This window comes from Sminthopsis crassicaudata, chromosome 6, assembly GCF_048593235.1.
Source record: "Sminthopsis crassicaudata isolate SCR6 chromosome 6, ASM4859323v1, whole genome shotgun sequence".
Taxonomy (NCBI): Eukaryota; Metazoa; Chordata; class Mammalia; order Dasyuromorphia; family Dasyuridae; genus Sminthopsis; species Sminthopsis crassicaudata.
In genome coordinates, this window is record NC_133622.1 from 68,451,135 (window position 1) to 68,478,680 (window position 27,546).

General features: G+C 35.5%; 2 protein-coding genes across 4 annotated transcripts in view; both read right to left on the minus strand.

The window, feature by feature from the left end:
• Positions 1–1,600, minus strand: part of CLGN (calmegin) — a 78,665-nt gene extending 77,065 nt beyond the window's left edge. Inside the window, exon 1 of one of the 3 annotated variants that reach the window (XM_074276698.1) lies at positions 1,398–1,600. The gene's annotated coding sequence lies outside the window, so the exon portion shown is untranslated. Of the gene's footprint in view, positions 1–742; positions 766–1,042; positions 1,281–1,397 lie in introns of those variants that run through there. The other 2 variants (XM_074276697.1, XM_074276699.1) reach the window with 2 other exon arrangements.
• Positions 1,601–11,338: 9,738 nt separating this feature from the next.
• MGAT4D (MGAT4 family member D) overlaps positions 11,339–27,546 on the minus strand; it is a 132,948-nt gene continuing 116,740 nt past the window's right edge. Inside the window, exons 9-15 of the mRNA XM_074276700.1 lie at positions 24,695–24,825; positions 20,076–20,183; positions 18,425–18,618; positions 16,209–16,287; positions 16,025–16,106; positions 13,045–13,157; positions 11,339–11,659 (exon numbers count right to left, since the gene is read on the minus strand). Coding sequence (XP_074132801.1) covers positions 11,639–11,659; positions 13,045–13,157; positions 16,025–16,106; positions 16,209–16,287; positions 18,425–18,618; positions 20,076–20,183; positions 24,695–24,825 — 728 coding nt within the window. The 3' untranslated portion in view covers positions 11,339–11,638. The remainder of the gene's footprint in view (positions 11,660–13,044; positions 13,158–16,024; positions 16,107–16,208; positions 16,288–18,424; positions 18,619–20,075; positions 20,184–24,694; positions 24,826–27,546) is intronic.

Below are 27,546 nucleotides of genomic sequence, written 5' to 3' on the forward strand. Positions count from 1 at the left end.
TAACAGTCTTCTATGCACAGAATATACTACTTCATACCAATACAACTGTCACGTCAGTGAATAAGATTTATAATCTAAATTTGTCCAAATGTTCAGACAGCAGAATTTATCACGAAGAGATTAAATCTGAATCACAAACAAAAAAAACCTTTATTCTTCCTGGGCTCAAAGGCAAGGTCTGCATGATATTTCTAAAGATCCGAACACGATCCTCCCTCCCTTTAAGCGATCCTTTTTCTCTCTTCAGAGCCACATAAACTAGCCATAAACAAACAAGTTTAGACTCCCTCGGGCCAAAGAGTCTCTTACCCAGAGCTATTAATTAAAGTTAGAACAGTGCCAGCCTTCCCCCAGGACACCGCGGGCTCCGGGCTGCAGCAGGCACAGTAGCGGACTGACAGCGCTCCGAGACGGGCCCGTCCCCGCCTGCGGCCCTACCTGGGCTGCAGGGCAACCTGCCGGGCCGCGGCGCGGAAGCCGATCCGCTCCTTCCGACCGCGCGCGCCGGCTTCCCTCCCGGACCTCGCGGTGGGGCCGCGCTGAGCGTAGCCGCCGGAGCCGGCCGGGCCAGTGAGCCGCAGCCTCGGGGGCGCGCGCCCTCCAGCCCCCCACCCCGTTCCGCTCCGGGTGGCGCTCGCTCCTGGCGCACGCGGCCTCCAGCTCTAGGCCCCCTGGGCGTTCGCGCTGCCTCGGGGCCCATGTCCCTCGAGCCCCAATAGCGGCGGGGGCGCGCTCCACTCACCGGTCCCGCTCTCCTGGGCTCCGCGACGCTCGAGCGCCCAACGCCCGGGCAGGGAACGGCAACCGCCGCTCTAACGGCCTCGTTGGCAGCCCGGGTCGGCCCCCTCCCCTGTCCCCAGCCCACCCCCGGGCGCACTCACACCCCCCTCCCCAGCTGTGACCGAGGAAGACGCCTGCCCGGACTCCCGTCGGGTCCCTTCAGCGGCTCCGCTCCCGAGCGGGCGCTCCTCTTCCACTCCGCCGCTCGCCTCCGGGCCCGCCGTCCCGTCCCCTCCTCTGCAGCCCGGCCGGGCTCACGCACCTGTGCTCGGGGTGGGGGCCCCTCGGTTGCGGCGCTTGGGCTGTCCGGCCGGCGGCCGCTGGGTGGTTAGCCCACCGCAAAACCAAAGTCGGCGCCGGCCACTTCACAGCGTCTGCCAACGGCGCATGCGCAAGAAGCGGCACTAGGCGACTCGCACTGGGCTCGCGCCCCTCGGGGCTCGGAGTGATGGGGGAGGGGCCGCCTTGGGCGGCCGGGCCCCATCGGGCTTCCCTGCGCACGCGCGGCCCTTCCGCGCGCGCCCCCTAGTATTCCCGCTGTCCTCGAGTCCCTCGTGCTGCAGCTTTGCTGGCAGGTGCGTGTCAAAGATGCGGAGATCCCCGACCTGTGCCCCCACCTGTTTAATGGAGACCCCCGTGGGCAGCTAGGCTCCGTGGGCCCGCGTGGACAGATGCCAGAACACACCCGGACTTTAGTGGAGCCTTTGTTAACTGGGAAAGTCGGCTTGAACCTTTGACGCCAGAGCAGTCATGCGGTGGCGAATACCTGCGAACTCGAGTCTCAGCCTCGAGATGTGTGCGCGGTGCCCGCCCCTCCCCCAGCCTGGTCTCCAGCTGTCTGGGAAACACCTCCGCAAGCGCCGGGTTGGCGCGCTTTTAAGGGCACAGTCCTTGTGGGCCGCGCAGGACCTGGGAGTGACTGGCTTTCTCCCAACCTTAGTTTCTTCTTCTGTAAAGTGCGGGCGGGAGCGAACGTGACCCCCACCATCAGTTTCTGGGCTCAATGCGGTTTGTTTCTTTTTTTTCCCAGTGGATCTAGCCTTGTATAGGCAGCCTCTTTATGAGCATCTCCTAGGCGTAAGCTCAGCCCAGCGCGAGATAGGGAACTTGAGCGGCGGAGATTCACTCATGGAGGACGGGAATGTTCAGCCTGGAGAAGATGGGGGAGGGGTGCAGGGAGAGGCAGCGGACTTCGTGTGGAAGGAGTGGTCGGGCAGCTGGCAGGACTTAATTTAGTTTTAGATATTGAAATCAAGATGCAAATAGAGTGACGGATGACAAGTAGACACCAGTTCACTTGTACCCTGCCAACTTTAGAGAAATGGATGGAAGACCTCGAAAACGTTGAGTTGGGTGTCTGTGTCAAAGTTTTGGAAGCGTTTGTATGACTGTGATCTGAACTGTTGAAAGGAACTCTTGAATCATTGAGATTCTATATACACTTGGTTACCTTATTTTATTCTCACCATCAACAAATATTCACATTTTACAGGCAGACCATCTCAGCAGTGGGCTAAATCAGGTGGAGACTGACCAATAAGCCTCAAGCCTGTCAGGGAGGCAGAGGGATGTTTACCCCAAGCACTTGAAGACCTCCCGATGGAATGGGCCATGAGATCAATGTTTCAGTAGTTGAGGGCGGCTGAAGCAGGTGCTGTGAAGTGCTTAGGCAGGGGTCCTCAAACTTTTTAACTAGGGGCCGGTTCTCTGTCCCTCAGACTGTGGGAGGGCGGGGCTATAGTGAAAACAAAACCTCACTGTCTCCGCCCCTCAGCCCATTTGCCATAACCCGCCCCAGGAGGCCGCATCCGGCTTAGAGTTTGGTCAGACATTGAAGATGCTGAGGTCATTCACTTCATCCCAGGCCATCATCCATCACCTGACTTTTGCAATAGGCTTTGGTAAGTCAGGAAGAGAGAGGGAGGCCGATGGGAGCAAGAGAGGTTGTACAGCTCAGTCTCACAAGGCAATTCATGCACAAGTCATCATCCGGTGATATCACAGTCCTGGAAAACAAAGATAACAGCGTATAATGCTGGGTGCTTTCCACCATAAAATGCAGTTTATAGCAACATATAGTGAACAAGAGATCCTCGGGACAGGTTGTGATATGCCCAGCTGGAAAGTGTCCTCGTGAGATTCCCAGATGCGTCAAAGTGTCATAAAATATCAGTATTAGGAACATAAATCAGAGATTGTTTTATCCAGTCTCTTTGATTTATAGGATTAGAAGAGCTAAGTATCTTAAGGTTAGTAGAGCCCACCAACTTGATGAACGAGGGGAATGTTTAGCAAGAAAAAAAAGGAAAATTAGGACTTTGGTGGCAAATATGAGCTACATTTGTTCTTGGCTCTGCAGCGTAAGCCCAGAAACAATGGGTGGAAGCTGCAACGACTCATCTTTACACTCAATGTCAGGAATAAAATACTAACTAGACCTTTGCAAAATGGGTATGACTGTCTCAGGAATGGTGGGTCTGCCACCTTGCTTGCAGTCTCCAAATGAAGGCTGTGCATTCGCTAGTGGATGATGTGATATACAGAGTATTCCAAAAGTCGTAGCAAAGTTTTAAGCTTAGATTGCACCAAGACTTTTGGGACAATTCATTTAAATAGGCATTTGAAGTTCGTTTCAAATGAGATTCTGTGATTCCAACCTCAAAGATAAGTAGGGGTGCAGTTATTAGTCGTGAAGAGAATAGAAGGAAAAAGCAGACGTAATACACCAGAAGCATGGAATGGGGCAGGGTGTTCCAGTGTGGATCAAAGAAATGGAATCAGGAATTGTCCCAATATAAGATTCCTTCTTCCTCTTCAAAACAAAACTGAATCTGGCAAACTTGGTACGACAAAACTTGTATTACCTGCCTTGAAGGACTGTAAAGAAAGCATTCTGTTGCATAAATATGAACACATTTTATTTCAAAAATTATTAAAATGAATTTATCCATAATGTGTTTTCTGTAATTGTAAGTTATCTTCAACTGATAGCCCACTGTATAACAGATTGCCACTTAAATAATGACTTGTCAAATTATGTATTTTTCTTTCATGGAGTATCTGCTGTTGTGAGCAATAAACTTTTTGAGAAGCTCCTAATAGTAAGAATCCTATTTGATTCATTATTATATGTCAGCCGATTTAAAAATAATGATTCTTTAAAGGGAAAAGCATTAGAAATTAAGTTTTTGCTGCGCACATGTGATTGCTATTGTTTTATCTTGTCACATATTAAAAAGATTTAAGTTTGTCTTGGTGGGCATTATGTTGAATGTTTTCATTTGTATAGGAAAGATTACTATTTTTTTGTACATTTTCTGCTGGAATCTTTTCTGATTTTTTTATCTTGCTCCCATATTTTGAAATATCCAAATTAAAAAGTAATTCACTGTGAAAGAAACTAAAAAAGATATATTTGCTATTGTTTTTAATAAAGTTATTAGTCCTGACTAGAATTTGGAAAGGGTCATATTCTGACTTTGCTATTCATATATTTGCATGAAACTACCTAATTATATAAACTTTTCATTTGATTGTAGCACATGTCTGCTAAATCACATTATTTATAAATATCCTTTAAATACTGAATTGTTGCCTATAACAGAACATGCAGATTCTCACACTGGGGAAATATTCATATATGTATCTATATATACACATAGACTCCATGAATATAGGCAATTTGTGTTCCTCAGCAAAATTTGAGAATTTTAGGTTCTGAAACAAACTTATATGTATACTTAAGACATTTATTCAGTCACTTCAATCATGTCTATTTGCAACTCCTTTTGGAGTTTTCTTGACAAAAAAAAAAAAAAAATCAAATGATTTGCCCATTTTTTCTCTAACTCATTTTACATGTAAGGAACTGAGGGAAACAGGATGTTTGAGGCCAGATTTGAATTTGAGAGGAGTTTCTAATTCCAGGCTAGGCTGTCTCTCTGTTGGCTTGCTGCCCACACTAAGACAAATTTCACAGGATGAAGGTACCACATTCTCCACTGTAAGTTAACGTACCACTATGCTTTTAAGGTACGTTTGTTCATAATGTAAAGGGAGACTGATCAGTGAGGACCCAGTATGTTTGGATTCCATCTTCCAGGAGATAACTACAAAACATGTACATGGTTCCAGTCAAACACAGGGAACTTTGGGAAGCCTGCTTCTATACATCATGATTGAGGAACTGCTACTGTGTGCTGTGACAAAATCTCTTGAGAAGCAAGGACTAATGACCCAGAAAGGTTGAGCTAAGAATGAGTATGTATACAAAACATGACTTAGCTCTCTGCCTTTTTTTTCTTTTTGGCTCTAAGAGGGCAGAATAGTTATGAGATGGGTAGAGCCAAGACCAACTACCCTATTTCTCACCTGGTTGCTCAGATATGCAAATATATCACCTGTTTCTTTTGAGTACATTCCGTCTGTCCAGATCTTAGGTAAATAAGTATTCTGAGAGACCAGAGCTCAGGTAACCAAGCAATCTGTCAGGCAGTAGCATAATCTCCCTAAGTGGTAGTGGTTGATGACAGGAAATGGAGGTAGGAAAAATAGCAGTATGTTGTGTGATAGAAATATTATGGATTCAAAAAAGGTATAGATTCAGAGACGGGCAGGAAGCTATTTCTGAGAAGAACTTCACTAAGACTCCACAACTGGAGAAAAGGAATGCCAGGGACAGGAAATCTTGAGATCTTCATTCATGTACTCTTTATATTTGACTAAATTTATTTTAAGTTTGGGTCCACTCTTCCCCCAGACCTTATGTGTGCAAGGATAGAAAACATAATCTTGTTTTGGGGGTGGGGGAAGCAGTATTGTGTTTCTACTATTCTTTTTATACGTTCTTAGTAAATTTAGTCATTCAGTAGTTTCTAAGTCTTTGTGAAACCAGGGTTCATAACATGGGTTTTCTTTTAGCAGAGATATTAGAGGGGTTTGCCATTTCCTTCTCCAATGGATTACATAAAGAGATTAATTGATTTGCCCAGAGTCACACAGCTAATGTCTAAGGCTACATTTGAACTCAGATCTTCCTGACTCCTAGCCTATGGATCTGAGCCACCTAGCTGCTTTCTCTTACTAAGTACTTTTCTAAATACTAATAGAATTCTCTTGGATGTCAGAGAATTGGGTGAGGAGTTATGGGGTTATATCCAATTGGTACCAGAAACCACAAACCCTCAGCGTTACTCCTGGAGTTCTTAGCATAATGCCTGTCACATTATGATGCTTAGTAAATGTTTGTGGAATAAATGAGAGAGTAAAAGCAGGCAGTAGTAATTAATAGCAGTCTTGTCAATGCAGGAATGGTACAAAGTATGTGCTTCAGAAACTGATTTTATAGTGGAATTCTCCCCTCAAGCAAAAGGTAAGCTTTCTGGAAAGAACCCAGAGGATGGCTGTTGTCCCTCTCCACCTACCTGAAGTCACGTACCTGGCATTCTTCTGGGAGCAAAGGATAATGCAGAGCTCAGGAGGTACCTAAATCATGCACTGCTAATTAGGTGCTCAGGGAGACAGACATATTAGTATAACCTCAATGAATCGTTGGGAACCTGAAAAATTAATGTGCCTTACTACCGGCAATGACAATCATATTTTTCATATCTATAGTTTTCTATTCACTTCAAAAAGAAAGTAAGTCAAATAAGGGTAGAAACTATTCCTTTTGAAGTGAATGAGCACTTATTTATGTAGAGTTTATCATACGCCAATCATTATGCTAAGTGCTTTTTACAAATATTATCTTACAATTCTGCAAGGCAGATGCTGTTATATTTATTTTACAGTTAAAGATACTGTGGCAGGCAGATTTGAAGTGACTTGCCCAGAATCACACAGTTAATTGTTTGAGACTGGATTTGAACTCAGTACTTTATTCATTGTGTTATCTAGCTGCCTTAAAAAAAAAAAAAAAAAAAAAGATACAAAATATTAACAAAAAATATTTTGCAAAAAGTTCTAAGAAATGGGGAACAGAGGCAGAGCATAGGGCACAATGGTGATATGTAGAATGGACTTTCAGCCTCTTCAGGCCCCATTGCCCACAGGACCCTGAACTCTTCTGGAGAAATCTCTCATCATCCTTTAAATGAGTTTGCTAAGAAGGTTGTTGTGGTTGTGGCACATGAGAAAAATCAAAAGAAATCATTCATTGCAAACCAGGTGGGAGTGAAAATTATTTAATTCAATAACCATTTACTAAATATTTTATACAAAATTAGATACTGGGACTACATACAAGACCGAAAGATACAATCTAAGATCTTACCTAGTTGGTTCAAGGAATTGGATATTTTTTTTTTTTTACTTTTTTACTTTTACCTAGTTACATGTAAAAACAATTTTTAACATTTGTTTTTAAAACTTTTGAGTTCCACCAAGAGAACATTGTAACAGTAACAGAAGATTGTGAGATGATCAACTGTGGTGGACTTGGCTCTTTTCAACAAAATAGTGATTCAAGACAATTCCAATAGACTTGTGATGGGAAATGCCTTTTGTATCCAGAGAGAGAACTATGGGGACTGAATGTGGATTGAAGCATAATGTTTTCACATTTTTGTTGTTGTTATTTGCTAGTTTATTTTTTCTTTTTTCCCTTTTGATCCGATTTTTCTTGCACACCACAAATACAGAAATATGTTGTTGTTGCTTGTTTTTTAACATTTCACTTATTTAGATTATATCATATGTCATATATGTATATTTGCTATCTTGGGGGAGTAATAAAGGGAGAAAAATTTGAAATATAAAATTTTACAAACAAAAAAAAGAAACTATCCCTTTCCCACACTTCCCACCTTAATGCCCCATCATGCTTAAAAATACTTCTTGAATTGAATTGGAAAGACTCAATGTGTCTAGTTTGGAAATAATGACCATCTCTACAACTTTAAAAGTTAATGACTTGAACACAACATTCACTAGGACTTAAGATATATTTAAAGTTTTCTTTATTAATAAAAATCATTAGAATGTTTATAAAATAAAATACATATTTGCCCTCAATCAACATTGTAATACCAATGATTTCCCCCAGGAGGTTATCTAGGACAGCTAGGTTGCCAATCTGGCCAGTGGAACAGCAGAGTCCAAAAAGTGATTTTATGGCTTAGAGTAGTAATGCAGCAGATAAAACTGAGGAGCAGGACAAGGTAGGCTAAGGCAGAAGTGGAGAAATAATTTTCAGGTGCCTGAAATCTCTTATCTTGACAGCATCAATGTCTGCATTATTTTTGCTATCTAAGATCACACAGTTGTAACATCCTAGTTTAGAGAGGTCCTATGGACCTTGTAGAGGCAGCTTGGTAACAGAAGGAGTGGGAACTCCCCTGCTGTTTCAAGGACCTTGAATCCATATCTTTGCCGCTGCTCGTGACTACTGGTGCTGTGGGAAGAATGAAGCAGAGGCAAAGAAATACATGCCCAATGAATGATTCAAAATTCCAACAAGTCAAGATTTTTATAACATAGCCCAAGTTCCTACTTAGATTTAACAATTTTAATGTAATATAAGGAATGCTATAAATAGTACCTTTAATACTAATAAATACTAATACAGTTAATACATATCTTGGTATGATGAAAAAATATATTTTGGGGAACCCTTTTAAAAATTGTCAATTTTAATTATGTCAAATTTGCATTTTATTAAATATGTGTTAAATTCCAGAACTGTATTCTTTAATAGTTCTCTCCTTTTTTCTTCATGACTTCTTTATACTATCAATGAGAATATTTTTTAAATTATCAAGCACATTTCTGCATAGATAATATTCCTAACCAATTTTTGGTATTATGTTCTTCTACTAGTAGTAACAAACAGTCTACTGAGATTCTTTGGCTCACTTAGAAATAGCTGCTTAAAAAGATAAAAAATACAGCACCCATTCTTTTAAAAACACCAGAAAGCAGAGGAATAGATGGAGTTTCCCTTAAAAAGATAAATAGCATCTATAAAAACCATCAGCAAGCATCATATGTAATGGAAATAAACTAGAAACATTCCCAATAAGATTGAGAGCAAAACAAAATTGCTTGCTACCACTGTTACTATTCAACATGGCATTAGCAATATTAAGTTAAAGGAATTGGAGTAGTAATGAGGAAACAAAATTATACTCTTTGCAGATGCAGATACTTAAATGCACTAAAAAACAAAGTTGCAGATACAAAATAAAACCCCATAAATCATTGGCATTTCTATATATTGCCAACAGACTCCAAGAGCAAGAGAGAGAAAGAGATATCCCATTTAAAACAGATGTAGATAATATAAAATATTTGAGAATTTACCTGCCAAGATAAGGCCATGAACTATATTTACATAATCACAAAACACACAAATAAAGTTAAATCTAAACAAGTGGAAGAATATAAAGTGCTCATAGGTAGGCCAAGTATCACCCCTGAGGACCTGAATTCAAATCCAGCCTCAGACACTTAATATGTACTAATTGTGTGACATTGGGCAAGTCACTTAATCGCAATTGCTTCACCAAGAGAGGAAAAAAAAAAAGCTGTATCTTTGGGGAGTGATTTTTCTTACTGCAAGTTTTCCATATAAGCTATCGGTAATGGTTGATTTGATTTATAAATCTTAGCTGATCCACCACAATTTTCAAATTAAACAAAATGACCAAGTCAATAGATGCTTTTCTTTAGCCAAAAGTCAACTATCATGTATGGTAATTAATTGTATTCTTTAATAAATATTATAATAGATTAATGGACCAGTAATAAAGAGGACCTGAGTTCAAGTCTCACTCTGACATACACTAAAAGGCTAGGCAAATTACTGATTGTTTCAATGCTTGCAGATGACTCTAAATTGAAGAGATTATTCTGGCCTAAGTTGGAATAGGGTGTTTCCTTCCTGGGTCCAATTTCTATTCTTTTATACATAAGGGATGAAAGAGCTGTGAATAGACTTAAGTGAGCTATGTTATGAGTAGCAAACTATGACTAAATTTTCTCCTAAATTTTGCTTAGTAGGGGCAGCTAGTTGGTGCAGTGGATAGAGCACCGGCCCTGAAGTCAGGAGGACCTGAGTTCAAATCTAACCTTAGACACTTAACACTTCCTAGCTGTGTGATCCTAGGCAAGTCACTTAGCCCCAATTGTCCCAGCAAAAAAAAAAAAAAAGAAGAAAGAAATTTTTCTTAGTAAATTTACAGGACTGAGACGACAGAAATTTTATCAATCATGTATTTGCTAAGTACGTACTATGTGCCAGGTACTGTTCTAGGCACCAAGGATACAAGTAGAGAAAATTAAATTATTACTATTAAAAAGGGTTTTATATTCCAATGGGGAAAACAATAAATATGAAAATATATTTAACATAAACATAAAGCTTATAAATACATATATGTACAAAGTAATTAGATATGAAAGAAGGCATTAGAATTTGGGGAAATTGAACATGGGAGTCATGCAAAAGATGATGCTTTTTAGAAAGGGGACAGAATGAAGTGCATTTTGTACTGCATATACATATATTTATTATTTATTTTTAAAAATAAAGACAGTTTTTATAGATCTATTATAATTTTTAAAAACTGAAACTAGCATATATACAAATATATATGTAAGTTTTTAAACAAACTCACATTTATTTTTAGTTTAAAATTTTTCATGTGTTAATTTGGCGTGAGAGTTTTCGTCTCCTTCTTAGGCACTGAAAATGGGTAGATCTCTTTCCCCCAACTTACTATCATACTACTTGTTTTACCCTTCCTCATTTTAGGATATATTTGCTTGAATTTTTATTAACATTTATTTCTTAAAGTGCACCTTTTTCAGATTAGGAGATAAAAGAAGCACTATTAGCATTAAGTACTAATACCAATAGCATTAACATGCCATGCGAACCTCCTCTGCCTAAGGATAGAAAATTATGTATTTCCAATTTTAAAATGTATATTTATGCCTATAAAAAACAAACTGGAAATATACAACATTGTATAATTTTAAAAGTTTTCTTAAATTCACTTAGTGAAAAGACAACAAAGTTAAATTCCCCTTTTTTCCCCAAGGAAGGACCATACAAATATCAAATCGACCTTCCTAATAATCTGTTAGACTCTTGGGAAGATTTCATTTAAAAAAAACAAATGTATAATTTTTTTCAGTCAACAAGACACATGAACAGAGATAGCATGATAAATATTCTATAAAAATTATCAGAACGTAGTGTATAGAAGTCGGTAGGACACATGGTGGGTGAGGTGATAGAAGAAGAAATAGCTGGAATATAAAATGATCTCAATATTTGGCTGAAGACTGATAAAGCAGGTCATTTGAAAGGTGTGACTCGGGTGCTATACCTAATCTATAGCCACTCTTTTACTATGGATTTGACACTTCTCCAACTCATACCTAATTAATGACTGGCTTCCACTCAAGGAATCTCAGGACAATGAAAGCCTAGCTTTGTCAGAAATGGTATGATTTTAAATATACATAGACACATGTTATCTATGTGTATATGTATGTATGTATGTATATATATATATATATATATATATATATATACATATTACACATTTATACATAGTAAATTCTTATCTAAATTAATAAAAATATTATTTATTTTAAAAGTCCTTGACTTCATTATTTATATATTATACATATTTGCTTAATATTCAAGTTCTCCAGGGCAAAAATATTCTGCATAAAAAGGTTCATTTTTTCTTCTTCTTAAAAAAAATCCTTAAAAAATTTAAAGTCCACTGTTACTAGTTTTCATCTTACAATAATTACTTCTGAACAAGTTAACAATAGATGATCTGATATTCAAAGTAGTCTATCAGATTCTAAAATGTATCATGAATCTTGGTGGTTTATAGTTTCAATTTGTCTTGATTAATATCTGAAACAGAAACAGAAAAGAAGCCAGTTATAATCTGAAAATAACTTCGGATTAGTTGATCTACAGGACTGATAAAGATTGTTATATTCATGATATTCTTTAAGCCACTCTATTCCCCAGCCTCATGCTTTTCCAATTTTAGAATTTTTCCCAACTTTTTTGAACATGGCATTACTAAAAAGTCTATTATTTTAGGGAATTGCCCGCATTATCATGGTATAACAATGAAAGCAAAGCCCAAGCATAGCTTGAGCTAGTGAAAAGAGTTCCTGCCCTCAAGGAGCTTACATTCTGGGGGAGAGGCAATAACATGAACACCAGTAAATGTGATTAAAGATAGGACACAACTTCCCAGAGCCTTGGTTTCCTAAGAAAAATGATTATTAATAACCAATTATAATGAGAGATCCAGAATTTCCCTGCTTTTCTAGAATTCAGATTTTTAAATATTTAATCATTGCTGATAATGAGATTGGACTAACTTTCTAGTTCAGACTCCACCCAGGTAGAGTAGCTAACCTGTTCTACTTAGGTAGAGCATTAATTCTTTGAATAGATTACCCAAATCAGAGGATGGTCTGGGTATAGAGATAGCATCTGAATCCAAGAGTGACAAGATACCATTCTCAGCCCCTCACAAAAATATTCACTCATTAATTGTTAACCAATCAGGATTGATTTGAGTAAACTGAGTAACACCTACTCAGCACAGGATACATAAACTGTGAGCTTGCTGCCAATATTATCTTTGACCTAAGAGAGATGCCAAATGATCTTTATTAATAAACATGCTGTCCCTGTTAATAAAATGATCAAATTACCCAGAAGTTATGTGTTTCATAATTTTTTAATCATCACATTCTTTATTTGAAAAAAAAAAAAAAAAATTTAGTACATACCCCAAAAGGGTGATAAAAATCTAAAGATACCAATAAATGTAAATTATTATCATAAGGAAATCTACCAAGTACAGTTGTCTGAATAAAATAATCATTCATAAACTCATATGCAAAAAAACAAAACAAAAAAAAAATAATAATAAAATACTCATATGACAGCTACATTTATAGAAGCTGCTTAAAATTTCTGCTAAAAAAAAATCTAATGCAAATTTAAAATTAATTTGGATGTTAATAAAATAGTGTATTGATAATAAACATTTTGGAAATAGACATAAGTTATGGTTAAAAATACTAATGATATCTTTTATTTTATTTTAAAGTAAAAGGAAATTTTTTGGTGTTAAAAAATGAAGCAACATTTATGAAGAAAAATTTTACTTTATTCAGCTACCAAATGATAGGAAAGTCCCCATAAAACTCAGATACAGTGCTTACATTTCACATGTGAAGAGGACTTTGTAGCAATGCTAGTTTAAATCTTACCTCATCTACTATAGCCCACACAGATGAATCCGACAACACGGTTAAACGAAAAGCCTTGATTTTTCCTGCTGCAGGATTTATGATGCCTTGTGCTACTCCATCTTGAAATGTATCTTTGGGAAATGGGGAAAAAAATTTCTTTTATATATTTATTTTTATTCTGACATTCACATTAATTTGTAAAACTTTAATTCAACACAAACAATAAGGAATTTAATATTAAATAAGACTACACAATTCCATTTTAATATAGATAACTTAATGTCAACCCTAACAAAATAGTATTTTAATTACTGCATATACTTCTGATCTCCTATTCATTGATGGATATATAAAATTTTGTTGCTGTGATAAAAAAAATTTTTATATATAACTTTTTAAGACCTTATTTTCATCTCTACTTTTTAGTTTAACATCATATTCATTTTTAACATGTCCTTCCACATTCTCTACATAGCAAGTTATCTTTTGAAACGTTTTTTAAAAGGAGAAAAAAAGCAGTACTGCAAAACTAACCAACACTAAAAAAAAAATTTCTCTGATCAGCCCCCAATCCCCTAAAATATATATACATACATACTCATATATACACACAAACACAGATATATGTGTATACACATTGACTATTTCTCTTTTATGATTTTTGTCAATTATTTTGTTTTTATATAGTTCTTGGTCTTTTAAAAACCGCATCTTCTAAATTGATAATAATGCTTCAAATTTACTAAGACTTTAAAATTTACAAAGTACTCTTCTCACAACAGCTTTCACATAAAACTCTATTTTACTTTTCTTTAATATATTTAACAGATGATTTTGCTAAACTGGCTTTTAAGAGATGGAATTGGGATTTTTTTTTTTTTTAATGTAATGGCAAGTATCATGAGAGAGGTAGTTTTATAACAAAATGCATAAATCAAATATAACAAAAAAAAAAAAAAAAAAAGACTGATCTAATGGAAAGTACACTCTGAGAATGTATGCAAAAGTTTCCAAAAAAATTCTCTGGAAATATAGGCTTAGTGGATGTACCACAAGAAGAAGCACTTTATATTATTTCACTAAAACTGATGCAGATTTTAGGTCAATAACAAAACAATGTCAAGTAGAGATTTAGAGTCCAATACGAAATAAATTAGAGAATATAAGTGCTACAAGGGATCTTCCCCTCAGTAGATAGATGAGAAAAGCAAAGCCCTGGAGAGTTAAGGTACTTGACTAGAATCAACCAGAATCATCATCACAGCTTCCCAATCCTAAATTTAGCATTCTTTCCACTATACTATAAAATCCTTAAATTGCCCAGTAATTAAAGCAAAAAATGGGAATCTCTGAAATTATCTAACCAATCAACCAGTAAATATTTTAATAAGCTAAGAAGTGTGGTACTGGGGATACAAATACAAAGAACGAGATAACAACGCTTCATTTTCAGATGAGGAAGTGAGGGAGAGAGAGGTGGAGTGAACAAATCAGACAGACAGGTATCAGAAATTGACTTGAACCCGAGTCCTCTGCCATCAAAACAGATGTTCTTTCTAATGTATCATGCTGCTTCCAAAGAGGAATAGCTGTGTATTCTCTCTCCAAAAATAAGTACACAAATGACTAATAGTATTATTATAGAGAACAAAAACACATAAAATTATTCCAAATCTGTGAAAAATAAAAAAAAGGGACTAAAGAGGAAACAAGAAAGGCAGGAGGAATGCAACAACAACAACAAAAAAAAAAAAAAAAATCTGCAAACTACAGTAACAATTTAATGAAAAATAGAATGTAGTTACAATATGAAGATGTTCACCTATTAGGAAAAACTAAAATTCACTGACTAAATATACTGATGCAAAGTTTAAAATTTAAAAAGCATACCATGAAAAAATACAAAATGACTATAATAAGGCAAACAAAAATAGAACTGTTATAAGGAAACTGAACTCATTTTAAAGACAATGATCAATTTTGGTTCCAGAGGACAATACCAACCACCTCTTCTTCTACCATCACTACCATTGCCATGCTGTTCTCTGGAAAAAATACTAATGCTGAAGGTAAGGGGATGGGTGTTCAAATCCTACCTCTGACACATACAATCTATATGACTAAGGGAGTAAGGTTAAATGATCTCTCAAGTCATTCCAGATCTTCATCTGTGATCCTTATAGTTGTAATTCCCAGATAGGAGATAGATTAGGGCACAAAATGATGCATACACATTCAAATGTGAACATCACATTGCTTACTTTTACTCAAGATGTATACATTGTGAAAAGGGAGAGATGGGGAGATGGGGAGATGGGGATGGGGAGAAAGGAAAATATTATTTTAAAAAATCAAATTTTTAAAATTGATAAGTACAATTAAAATTCAGATAAAAGAAGGTAATGAATGCTATGAGAATTTTTTTTTAGAATAGAAGTGACATTTTTTTTTAAAGCACACATGGCCTGGTTCAATTCTATAAGACAGTAGGATTCATATTAGAATGTTATATCTGTACCACCCATCTCACAGTGCAGATTATTATACATCTGAATTTAAATATTAACATTTTAAAAGATCTAAAAATTAGTTCTGGGGAAGAGGAAAATAAAAGATTATTTCTTCTATATAGGAGATTTCACAACTTGACAATCTAATAATGTTTTTCAGTACTTCAGTAAACTGAAATCATTTTTTCATCTCAAGGAAAAGGAGGAAACATTGAAGAATAATTATATAATTACAAGAAAATTTTTTAAATCATCAAGTTTTATCAATATTCATTTCTGAGTACTAGAGTTTCATATGCAGTGTCTCACACTTTCATATATAAAAATCCATACCACAGTATTCAATGATTGTCCAGTTTTGGAGTATTGCATTTCTAAGACAAAGAGATTTCAACTAAGGTTTTTTTTTTGTTTGTTTGTTTTTTGTTTTTTTTAAATTTGTTTAAGAACTAATGGTTTCAATATCCAGATGTCAGTAGATAATTTACCTATTTTAAAAAACCCATTACTGGTTGCTTCATAGTTTAAATTACTTCCATTTCTTAGCAAATTTGATAAAAAATCTGTTTCCTGAAACAAAGAAAAAAATTGGATACATTTAGTGGTTTCTTCTAAATTTCAGTCATGATAAAATCTGTTTCTGTGTATACTAATTAAAAGCAGAATACTTACGTTTTCAGGTAAAATTTCTACAATGGTATTGAACAGCTTATCTCCAGGATGTTGAATATTTCCACTTGCAAAAACATATCTGTCCCACAAAAACAAACAAACAAACAAACAAAAAGAACAAAAACAAAACAAATACAAATATATATTTTAGTAATCTGTGAGAAAATGACACATTATTTACTGACCCTGATAACAACAACAACAACAAAAACAAAAACCACCTGTCCAAAGACAAAATTTAAAGAGAATGGCTGTATTTTGGAGTCTTTTGAGTAAATAAGGTGAGGAATGTAAGAGATATCTACTAGAGAGCCTATGTACTTCACTGACATTCTTGTGATATCAAGAAAAACAAGAGATTTCCAAGAATGTTGACCAATGTAAGGGAGAATTTGAAACAAGAATCACACAGGTCTCAAAGAACCCATAAGGGGTTTTCTTGGCAGAGATACTAGAATAGTTTGCCATTTCTTTCTCCAGTTCATTTTACAGAAGAAATTGAGAAAAATAGAACTAAGTGACTTTCCCAGGTTCACAGCTAACAAGTGCCTAAGACCAGATTTGAACTCAAGGAAATGAGCCTTCCTGACCATAAGCCTAGTACTGTATCCACCTGCCCTAGAGAGAAAGGAAAGGAAATGAAAAAATAAACAAGCTTGTGGATTCAGATTCCCAAAAGGGGAGAACTAATCAACAACCATTTATTGAGCATTTCTATATGGTGAGCACTATTGCATGGCACCAGGGACACAAATACCAAAAATGATATAATTCCTACTTGCAATGAATTTACATCCTAATTAGGAGACAAATACATATATAAATTATATAAAGTGAATAAAGTTAAATGCATACAAAGGCATCAAATACAGGGCCATGGGGAAGAGAGGATTACTGTAGTTTGGGGAATTATGAAAGGTTTCATGCAGGTAATAAAGTTTGAAGTGAGTCCTAAGGGTAGAAGGAGAAGCTGGAGAGAGAAATGTGTTCTAGTTATATGGGAAAAAGCACAGTGAAAAAGAAAAAAAAATAACAGGGGAGAAGGGAATATCTGTTCTTTCCTCTTGTATTTATTGAGGAAATTTCTAGTGTTTCCCCATAATGCTAGCTTCCAATATATATTTTAATAATATTTTTCAAAAATCATTTTATGCCTATGCCTTGTGATTCATGAAAAACAATGTTTTATTTTGTCAAAAAAAATCTGCATACATTGTTATAATATTTTAAATATTTTATGTTAATTGTTTATTAAGAATTAATATAAATATTTTAGTATTTTTTGTTTATTCTAATTTTGAAATTAACAATTTAATCTGTTAATTGTTTTTTATTGTTGAATTATTGAACAATTCCTGATAGATATTCCATTTGATCATTAAAGAAAAGAACAAAAGTACTGCAAAGGGGGATGGCGTATCATGAATGAGATACAGAGAGAAAGCCAGCCCATTGGAGGGGAGATGGTGTGATACCCATCTGGAAAAAAAATTAGGCTTGTGCCACTTTCAACAATTAAACAACGTATTTACATTTCCTCCTAGAGGAAAGCCCAGAGGTTGTTTAAGAAAAATTACTTCAGCAGCCAAGATGTAAGATAAATGAAGTCAGGAGAGAGAAGAGATAGAGGACTCAATCAGGAGAGAGAACCTAGGAGAGATGACTAAAGCCTGGAGTAAGATGGTAGTTGTGTATGTAAAGAGAAGGCACAAAAACCAAGAGACAGGCAGAAACATCCACATTTTTCAAGTAAGGTTTGGTTACTACAATTTTGAGACTGGGAGAACAAAAACACATTTTGTCTTCAAAATAAGGAAATTTGGAAGAAGAGAAGATTTAGGGGGAAAGAATGAGTCCCCTTTTGGACATGTTGAATCTGAGATTTCTTGGGCATTCCATATGAAATGTGTTAAACCCACGGGAGTTGACAGTAGATGGTAAAAAAGGGCCTAGGACAGAACCTTGGTTTGGGGATCAGCCACAAATTGGAAGCTTGAACCAGCAAAGGAAACCAAGAAGAAATAATCAGATAGAATAGGAGGTGAAGCAGAAGAGAAAAGAGTTTAAAAAATGCAAAAAGGAGAAAGAATCCAGGAGGGGAGAATGGTCAACAAGGTCAAGGTAGCAAGTCAATAAAGAATAATGTTGAGAAAAACAAAGAACCAAAAAAACATGGTGTGACGTTGACAAGTAAGTTCTTTTACAATAATACTTACTCCTTTATGTTCAATGGGTAATGAAACTGTATGAGGATATAGTTGCCAGCTTTTGGAGAGATGGCCCAGAAAAATCCTCTTCTTAAATAAGCATTTTCCAAAGAATACTGCTCATAGGCTTTTAAGGAAGTATGCAGACTTGCAGGTGGATTGACATGGATTGGGTGTACTTCGTTTTTTCCAAAATCAATATCCTATAACCAAAAAAGAAAATTAATTAAAATACATAGATGGAAAGAATCATCTGCATTTAGGGAGACAACTATGGAGACTGAATGTAGATCAAAGAATAGTATTTTCACTCCAATTTTTGTGAAAGAAAATATGACTTTTATATTTTTGTATCCCCATTTTTTAGCCTTTCTTCCATTTTTATGATTTCTTGAGGATTTTTTTTTAAATCAACTTTTCAGGGATTCCATTGAGTCTTAAATTATTTCTTTTTGACCTTTTTTATATCAATATTTTGCATTTCTTGTATTGATTTTTAAATATTTCTTGCTTTCTCATGGTGTCATTGATTTGTTTAGTCTATCCTAATTTTCTTTTTTCTTTCTTTTTTTTTTTTTTTTTTTTTTTTTTTTTTTTTTTTTTTTGCTGAGGCAATTGGGGTTAAGTGACTTGCCCAGGGTCACACAGCTAGAAATTATTCCACATTCATTCTCCATAGTTCTTTTTCTGGATGTGGATGGCATTTCTATCACAATTCTATTGGAATTTTCTTGGTTTATCACATTGCTGAGAAGAGCTAAGTCTACTATAGTTGATCATCACACAATCTTGCTAAATAAATTATGATTAGTAAATGTAATATTGTGCTATAAGAAATGATGAGCAGACTGTCTTCAGAAAAACATGGGAAGGCTTAGGTGAAATGATACTAAGTGAAGCGAGCAGAATCGGAAGATCATTGTACACAGTAACAGCAACATTGCATTTGTTAGCCACATTCAAGGAAAGAACTGTGGAGACTGAATGTGAATCAAAGCATATTGTTTTTACTTTTTTAAAATTTAGTTCTTATTTTTTTCTTTCTTGAAGTTTTTCCTTTTGTTTTGATTTTTCTTTCACATGTCTGATAAAAAATATGGTTTAAATGAATATATATATATATATATAAAATCTTTATTAGATTGCTTGCTATCTTGGGAAAAGGGGAAGGAAGGGAAACAGGAAGAAAAAAATTGGAACTCAAAATCTTAACAAAAATGAATGTTGAACACTCTCTCCATATAATTGTAAAAATAATAATAATAAGATAGTATTAAGTAGGGAAGTGGGGGGGGGGATAAAAACCAGCTTATGTCGAGTATTTTCATCTGGTAAAAATTTCTTTTGAATACACTTCATTTATGAAATGAAACTCACATTTATATCAAAGTTGTAAGGTTTATATAATATTCCATAGAACAAATCTGTTAGGCAGAGAGTGAAAGTAATATTATCTCATTTTACACATAGGCTAAATGGTTAGGCATATGGCAACTAAATGTCAGAGGTAAAATTTGGACCAAATTCTTTTGACCCCAAAACCAACATTCTTTTTATACCTAGACTATAAAACAAAGTGACTCATCATAGCTATCTGATATTTATGAGAAGAAAATATGTGAAAATAAGCGGAAATATTTTTAAATTAAAACTATCTTACTTGCAAATTCTGTATTTTTCCAGACAATGATGAATACTTTCCCACGTGTTGAAAGAGAGAAGGTTTATACTGAATGCGTAGCAGTTGTTTTTGCTTCTCACAATGAAGCTGGGGGAAGAAGAAAAATCATCTTCAAATGAAAAGATAAAAATATAGAACTCAAAATGTTTTTAATAACTAATTATGATATATGAGTAATTTACCAGTAAATCATTTTAATTTATATTTCTTTGGTAGTGAGATTGGATGTCTTTTTAAAGGAAAATCAGTACAATCAAAAACTTTAAACTAAGCTTATACTTTTAAGTTTACTGTTATACAGAATTCTATTAGCCAACATTTTCTAGCTGTGGAATGATATTTACTGTATGCATGTTATTTCCTCCATTAGACTGTGAGGTCCCCAAGGACAAAGAACAATTTTACCCTTCTATTGAATCCCTAGTGCTTAGCAGAGTTTATAGCACACAGTAGGTGCTAAATATTTATAAACTGACTTATCCAACAATGAAACTTGAGACACAAATAAGAAGATAATTGGGGCAGCTAGGTGACGAAGTAGATAGAGCACCAGCCTTAAATTCAGGAGGACCCAAGTTCAAATCTGGTCTCAGACACATAACACTTCCTAGTTGTGTGACCCTGGGCAAGTCACTTAACTCCAGCCTCAAAAAAAAAAAAAAAAAAAAAAAAAAAAAAAGAAAAGAAAAGAAAAGAAACTAGAAGATAACCCCATGCCATTGCTTTGAACAGTCAAAGGAAATTTAAACTATAGTTCAACATACTTTTAATAGTAAATTGTTGTTGGTGATGATCAGTTATTTCAATCATGCCCAATTCTTTTGTGATGCCATTTGGGTTTCCTTGGAAGAGAAACTGAAATAGTTTGCCATTTCCTTCTCTAACTCATTTTACAGATAAGGAAACTGAGGCAACACAGTAAAGTTACTTGCTCAGGATCTAACAGCCAGTAAGTGTCTGAGGTTGTATTTGAACTTAGGAAGATGAGTTTCCCTGACTCCAGGCCAGGTTCTCTATCCATTGTACTACCTATCTCCCCCTAATATTTAATAGTAATAATATAGTACAGTAAATACATTTCTTTATATTTTAATTCATTGAAAAGAGATCTATAATGTGAATCACAAATATACAAACAACACATGCATATATTTTTATTAAATCTTTTTTTAAAAAATTTGCTGCTCTAAATGTATTATGCATAAACACAAACATATATATGCAAATAGGTTAAATATGTGTATCTATACACAACGTACATTTTTACAATAATTATTAAATAGAGCCTGTTTGCTGTTTCATGTTGATACTTCTGAAAAAATTTTCTCCCATCCCTGGAATGCATCCCCCCCAACAAAAAAAAATTTCTGCTTTAGAGAATCAATGCTTACCTCAAAGATCACTCCAAATATAACCAAATATTGGAAATCTATCTTCCTCTCCCTAGATGCTAACATCCTTCTCCCCAATTATTTTGTAAATATGTTCTTGTCAGTGTACATGATTTTCTTCCCATACAATGTGAGCTCATTAAGGGTAGGGCTTTTTATGCTGTCTTTTTATTCCTAGTGCCTGATCATATTGTGTGTTCAGTTATTTTAGTCATGTCCAACTTTTTATGATCCATTTTGGGGTTTGCTTGGCAAAGGCACTTGGAGTGCTTTGCATTTCTATTCATAGTTCATTTTACAGTTAAGGAAACTGAGGCAAACAGGGTGAAGTGACATGCCCAAGGTCACATAGCTACTAAGTACCTGACCCTGCATATGAACTCAGGAAGATAAGGCTTCCTGACTCCACATCTGGCACCTTATCTACTGTGTCAGCAAGGTCCTAAATAAGTGACTTACTGTTTGTTTCCATTATGTTGGGATACCATAGGCTAGGTAAGAGATATTTATGTTTATTTTAATAATACTGCTGCCATTACTTATATGCTGTTTTAGTTTATAAAACACTTACACATTCATTGTTTCCTCTGTCCTTAAGACAATTCCTTGACGTCAGTTCACAAATAGGAATTGTAACCCTTCTTTTACAGATGATAAAACTGAATTTTAGAAGCGTTATGACCTAAGCAAGAAGACTCAGACCTTGGCTGGGATTATACTGGGATTATACAGATGTGGAGAGTCACTTCACCAAATGAAATTATGTCAAGAATATTGCAGAGTGGCCAAGTCTGAGAGACACTAAGCAATTCACCCTGGATCAATCAGACAGATGTATAATTAAATGTCAGAGGGATTTGAAGGGTGTTCTTATTGACGCCAAGTTCAATTCTTTATCCCCTATACCAGAGAATGAGGGCCACTAAGCTATACTCAAGGATCCCACATATTGACTTAAAAAATCATATATGAACATTATCTATATATTATTAGATTTTTATTTCCTCAAATACCTCCCAATTATATATTCTTCTGTCATTCACATGTTCTATACTACATTGCTTCTCTGACAACTTATATATGCAAGTAAACAAGTAACTCTGGGGAAGGGGTAAAGTTACATTTTTCAGCCACTAAAAACTTAGTACTTCCCTCTTGGAGAAGTCAGGCAAAAACAAGCAAGCATCTTTAGTTAAGTTCTAAGACTTCACTTGTTTCATTAGATACAAATAGATGACTAAAACAGAATTTTTAACTCATCTGAAATAAGTAACTCATGTTAAATAGTTACTTTATTTTAATAAATTACAAAACATTATAGTATATATACTATGTTATATAATTCCTGGTCTTTCCTTACTTCCCTAATAACTTCATAGAATATCACTTTTTTTTAATTGCTAAAACTTTATTTAATTTAAATATTTATTTAAAGCCTTATGCTAAAGCTATACCCAGAAAAAAAAAATGCAGTGGTTTTGTCAAGTTCTACAAAAAACTTCATTTTATTCTGTCCAGGTCCTTCATCTGTTTTAGCTTTTAGAAAATGGAATTCTTTTTAACAAAATAAGGCATCTTCCACTGTCCCAGTCACTTCTGAATATAAATATTGTAATCACTTAAGGTTCATGCTAAAGATGGAACACTTGTGCTCTCTCTTGCCCTCTCCCCATTTCTCTCTGTCTCTCTCAAAATGAAGACAAAGCCGAGGAAAAGAAGATGGAATACTTCACTAATGGCATATTTATAGGTTATTAGTTTTTTTGTGATGGTTAAAAATGGAGATCTCAATTAATTAACCAATATTTATTTAAGTAGCTACTATTAGGCAAATATTGTTCTGGGTGATGAGAATACAAAAGCAAAAAATTAAGTATTTACTGTCAAAAAGTTGACTTTCTGGTGAATTACTTACTTGATAGCTCAGAAACCATAGTTCAATTGCATAGAAAAGCATCAGGCATTTGTAGAGTGTGAGGGGGCTGATGAATGAGGTGAGGGGATAGACTCTAGAAAGGGAGTTTCTTTTCTAACTGAATGTTATGAAGTTGGAAACTTATTCCTGTATTAATGTATAGTGTTAACCTTTCCCAGAAAGCAAGCTGATTTTACTTTTATAAGAGTTGGAAAAGTATAATTTGGAACAAGAAAGGAACTTAAGATGCCATCCGTTCCAAACCCTGCTTCTTATAGATGACGTCCAAGTTTTTCAATAAGTATGAGACTCCTCTTCCTCATTTTAAATCCAAATTCATTTCCTAGCTTCATGACAACTCACTTCCCCCTGTTTGCCTCAATTTCCCCATATGTCAAATGAGCTGAAGAAGGAAATGACAAACCACTCCAATGTCTTTACCAAGAAAACCCCAAACAGGGTCATGAAGAGTCGGACATAACTGAAAAACAACTGAATAACAACCTGATTCTAAATCTTTCCATTACTCTAAAAACCACATGAAATTTCTGTGAAAATTGGGGAAGAACATAAGAGATTGAGGCAAAGGAATCTCAGTTAGGTTTCATCTAGATTAAGTGTGTTTAAATGCTGCCTTGGGTGATCATTGTTATTTCTGGTACCTAGAAGTCACAATGTCTCAGGCACTGGGGAACTCTCTCTAAAATTCTAAGTTGCAAAAAAGAGAATGACTTCTCAATAGAAGGTCTTCTCATCCAGGAGAACATATATACCAATGGAACATGGTTTAGTCTCTGGTCTTATCCAAGGTACTTACAGCATGAAAAACACTGAGAATATAAAGGTGAAAGAAATAAAACAGTCCTTACTCTTTTTTTTTTTTTTTTAGGCTGGGGTTAAGTGACTTGCTCAGGGTCACACAGCTAGGAAGTGTTAAGTGCCTGAGACCAGATTTGAACTCGGATCCTCCTGAATTCAGGGCTGGTGCTCTAATCCACTGCGCCACCTAGCTGCCCCAAAACAATCCTTACTCTTGAGGAGTTTTCAGTTTATAAGATGGATAAAATATGAACACCTTTAAGTGAATACAACATATTCACAAACTAATTTGGGAGGCAAGAATGGTGGGGTGAAGGGCACAAATAGCCAAGAAAAATCAAGAAAGACCTCTTTTCATCGGAGTCTATTTCAGTAAGGCATGCAACATGACTGGTGACATTTTCGTAGCTCGATAGTGTCACTTTATTTTGTTAACACATACTTGATATTCTATAAAACAAAGACATACTCACATTATCTTTTTCTGGGTGACATACTTTCACATAGAATAAATGATCCAAAAGCCAGTCTACAGGTTTATCTTTGTGGAACATTATTAAAAATTGCACTATCAAAGGTAAATCTTTGGTTTTAAACAGCTTTCCTGGGGGAAATAAAAGACATAATAATCCAATTAAGTATGTAAACTGCACATAATACACATATATATATTACCATCAATTAACATGCACCTAAACTTAAGTTAGGAATATAAAAATAAAATGATAGTTCCTGTCCTGCACTTAGATCTTACCAGAAAAAAGCAATAGGAACACAAATAATTCAATATATATACCAAGAAATTATAAAGAAATTTTGGGTGGAGACAGGAATACCTAATAGGATTCCAAAAGACTAAGTGTAGGAGTCAGTGCATGGGCTAAACTTGGAAAGAAGCTTTAACCATGGATATTTATTCAAAGACGATGGCAATAAAAATGGTATTTACCTAAAGGTAAAAATTTTAAAGGATTCCTTTAAATATAAAGTTATGGCAGGCTGAGGTTAGTAAAGATTGAGTTGTAGTGTAGTGGGAAGAAACGAACATTAATGTTTTACCTATGTGTGGATTGAGGCTCAAAAAGGCTTACAACCTTGAATAAGTTAATTCACCTGTTGTGAGTCTTAAATTTCCTCACCTGAAAAATGAGTTGCTCTATAGAAGTGATCTTGAAGATTCTTCCCACCTCTAGAATCTTCTCACTTGCTTCCCTCCTCAAGGTTAAGACACTATCTCTAAGATCATTGCTTGATAAGTTTGCAAGAGACAATAACTTCTAGAGAATATGGCTCCTTCTTAGAATTAAAATCCCAGTTTCTCATTTTTAGTAGTTATTAGATGTTTACTTGGGGATCCCCCCTCATATCAATGTGAGCCTTCCTTGAATTCTCCTGACATCCAAATGGTACCAGTGGAGAGGATGCATGTTTCTTGTGATTGGGAACTGCTTTGATTGTTGTTGTTACTATTTCTTTGTATCTCTAGCACCTGTAAAACCTCTGCATACCCTTTGATCCAGCACTGTCATTACTGAGTCTATATTTCAAAGAGATCATAAAAAAGGGGAAAGGACCCACATAATCAAAAATACTTGCAGCTATCCTTTTTGTAATGGCAAGGAACTGGAAACTAAGTAGATGCCCCTCGATTGGGGAATGGCTGAATAAATTATGGCATATGAAAGTAGTAGAATATTATTATTATTATTATTATAAGAAATGGTGAGCAGGCTGATTTCAGAAAATCCTGGAAAGACTTACATAAACTGATGCTGAGTGAAGTAAACAGGACAAGAGCATTATATACAACAACCACTAGATTATATAGGATTTGGCTCTTCTCAGTGATTTAATTCCAATGCATTTGGGATGGAAAATGCCACCCATCCAGAGAGAGAACTATAGAGACTGAATATGAATTGAAGTATGTTTTCACCTTATTTTGTTTTGTTTGTTTGTTTTTCTTTCTTGTGTTTTTTTTTCCCCCAGTTTTGGTCTGATTTTTCTTGCACAACATGACAAATGTGGAAATATGTTTGAAATTATTGTATATGTACAGTCTATATCAGATTGCTTGCTGTCTTGGGGTGGGGATAAGGTGGAAGGTAAGGGAGGAAGGGAGGAAAATTTGGAACCCAAAATCTTTTTTTTTTTAATTAAAGCTTTTTTTAGTTTTCACCATTCACCTTTGCAAAACCTTGTGTTCCAAATATTTTTTCTCTCCCTTCTGCTCACCCTCCTCCCCTAGATGGAAAGTAATCCAATATATATTAAACATGCGTAATTCTTCTGTACATATTTCCACAATTATCATGATACACAAGAAAAATTAGATCAAAAGGGAAAAATATGAAAAAGAAACAAAAAGCAAGCAAACAACAACAAAAAAAAGTGAAAATACCATATTTGGGATCCACACTCAGTTCCTATGCTGGGTGCAGATGGCTTTCTTCATCACAAGACCATTGGAACTGGTTTGAAACATCTCCCTGTTGAAAAGAGCCATGACCATCAGAATTGATCATCATATAATCTTCTTCTTAACATGTACAATGATCTGGTTCTACTCACTTCACTTGAGCATCAATTCATTTAACTCCCTCTAGGCCTCTCTAAAATCATCCTGCTGGTTGTTTCTTACAGAACAATAATATTTCATAACATTCATATACCACAACATATTTAGTCATTCTCTAATTGATGGGCATCCCCTCAGTTTCCAGTTTCTGGCCATTACAAAAAGGGCTGCCACAAACATTTTGGCACATACAGGTCCCTTTCCCTTCTTTAAAATCTCTTTGGGATATAAGCCCAGTAGTAGCACTGCTGGGGCAAAGGTATGCACAGTTTGATAGCCCTTTGGGCATAGTGGAATACAAAGATTTATTTTTAAAAATGTTGAAAATTATCTTTATATTTACCCAGAAAATTAAAATTATATTGAAATTTTAAAAACTTTTTTTTTTAACCAACATGACTAATAAGGAAAAATGTTTTGCATGACTTTATATATCATACTACTTGTCTTCTCCATCAAAGGGCTAGATGGAAGACAATTTGGAATTCAAAATTTAAGAATATAAATGTTTAAAAATGTTTTTTAAAGATAAAAAACAAACTTAAATCTTTGAGACTTGGTTAAGAGTCTCACTCATACTTGCACAGCTGGTATGTCACAAGAACGAATCTGAAATCAGATCTTTCTGCCTTCAAAGCCAATTCCCTAATCCATTATACCAGGCTGCTTCTCTTGCAGAAAAAAAGTGAATACAAAACTATTTCAGAAAGGAGAGAACACTATTAGTTGTGAAAGCAGAAAAATTTT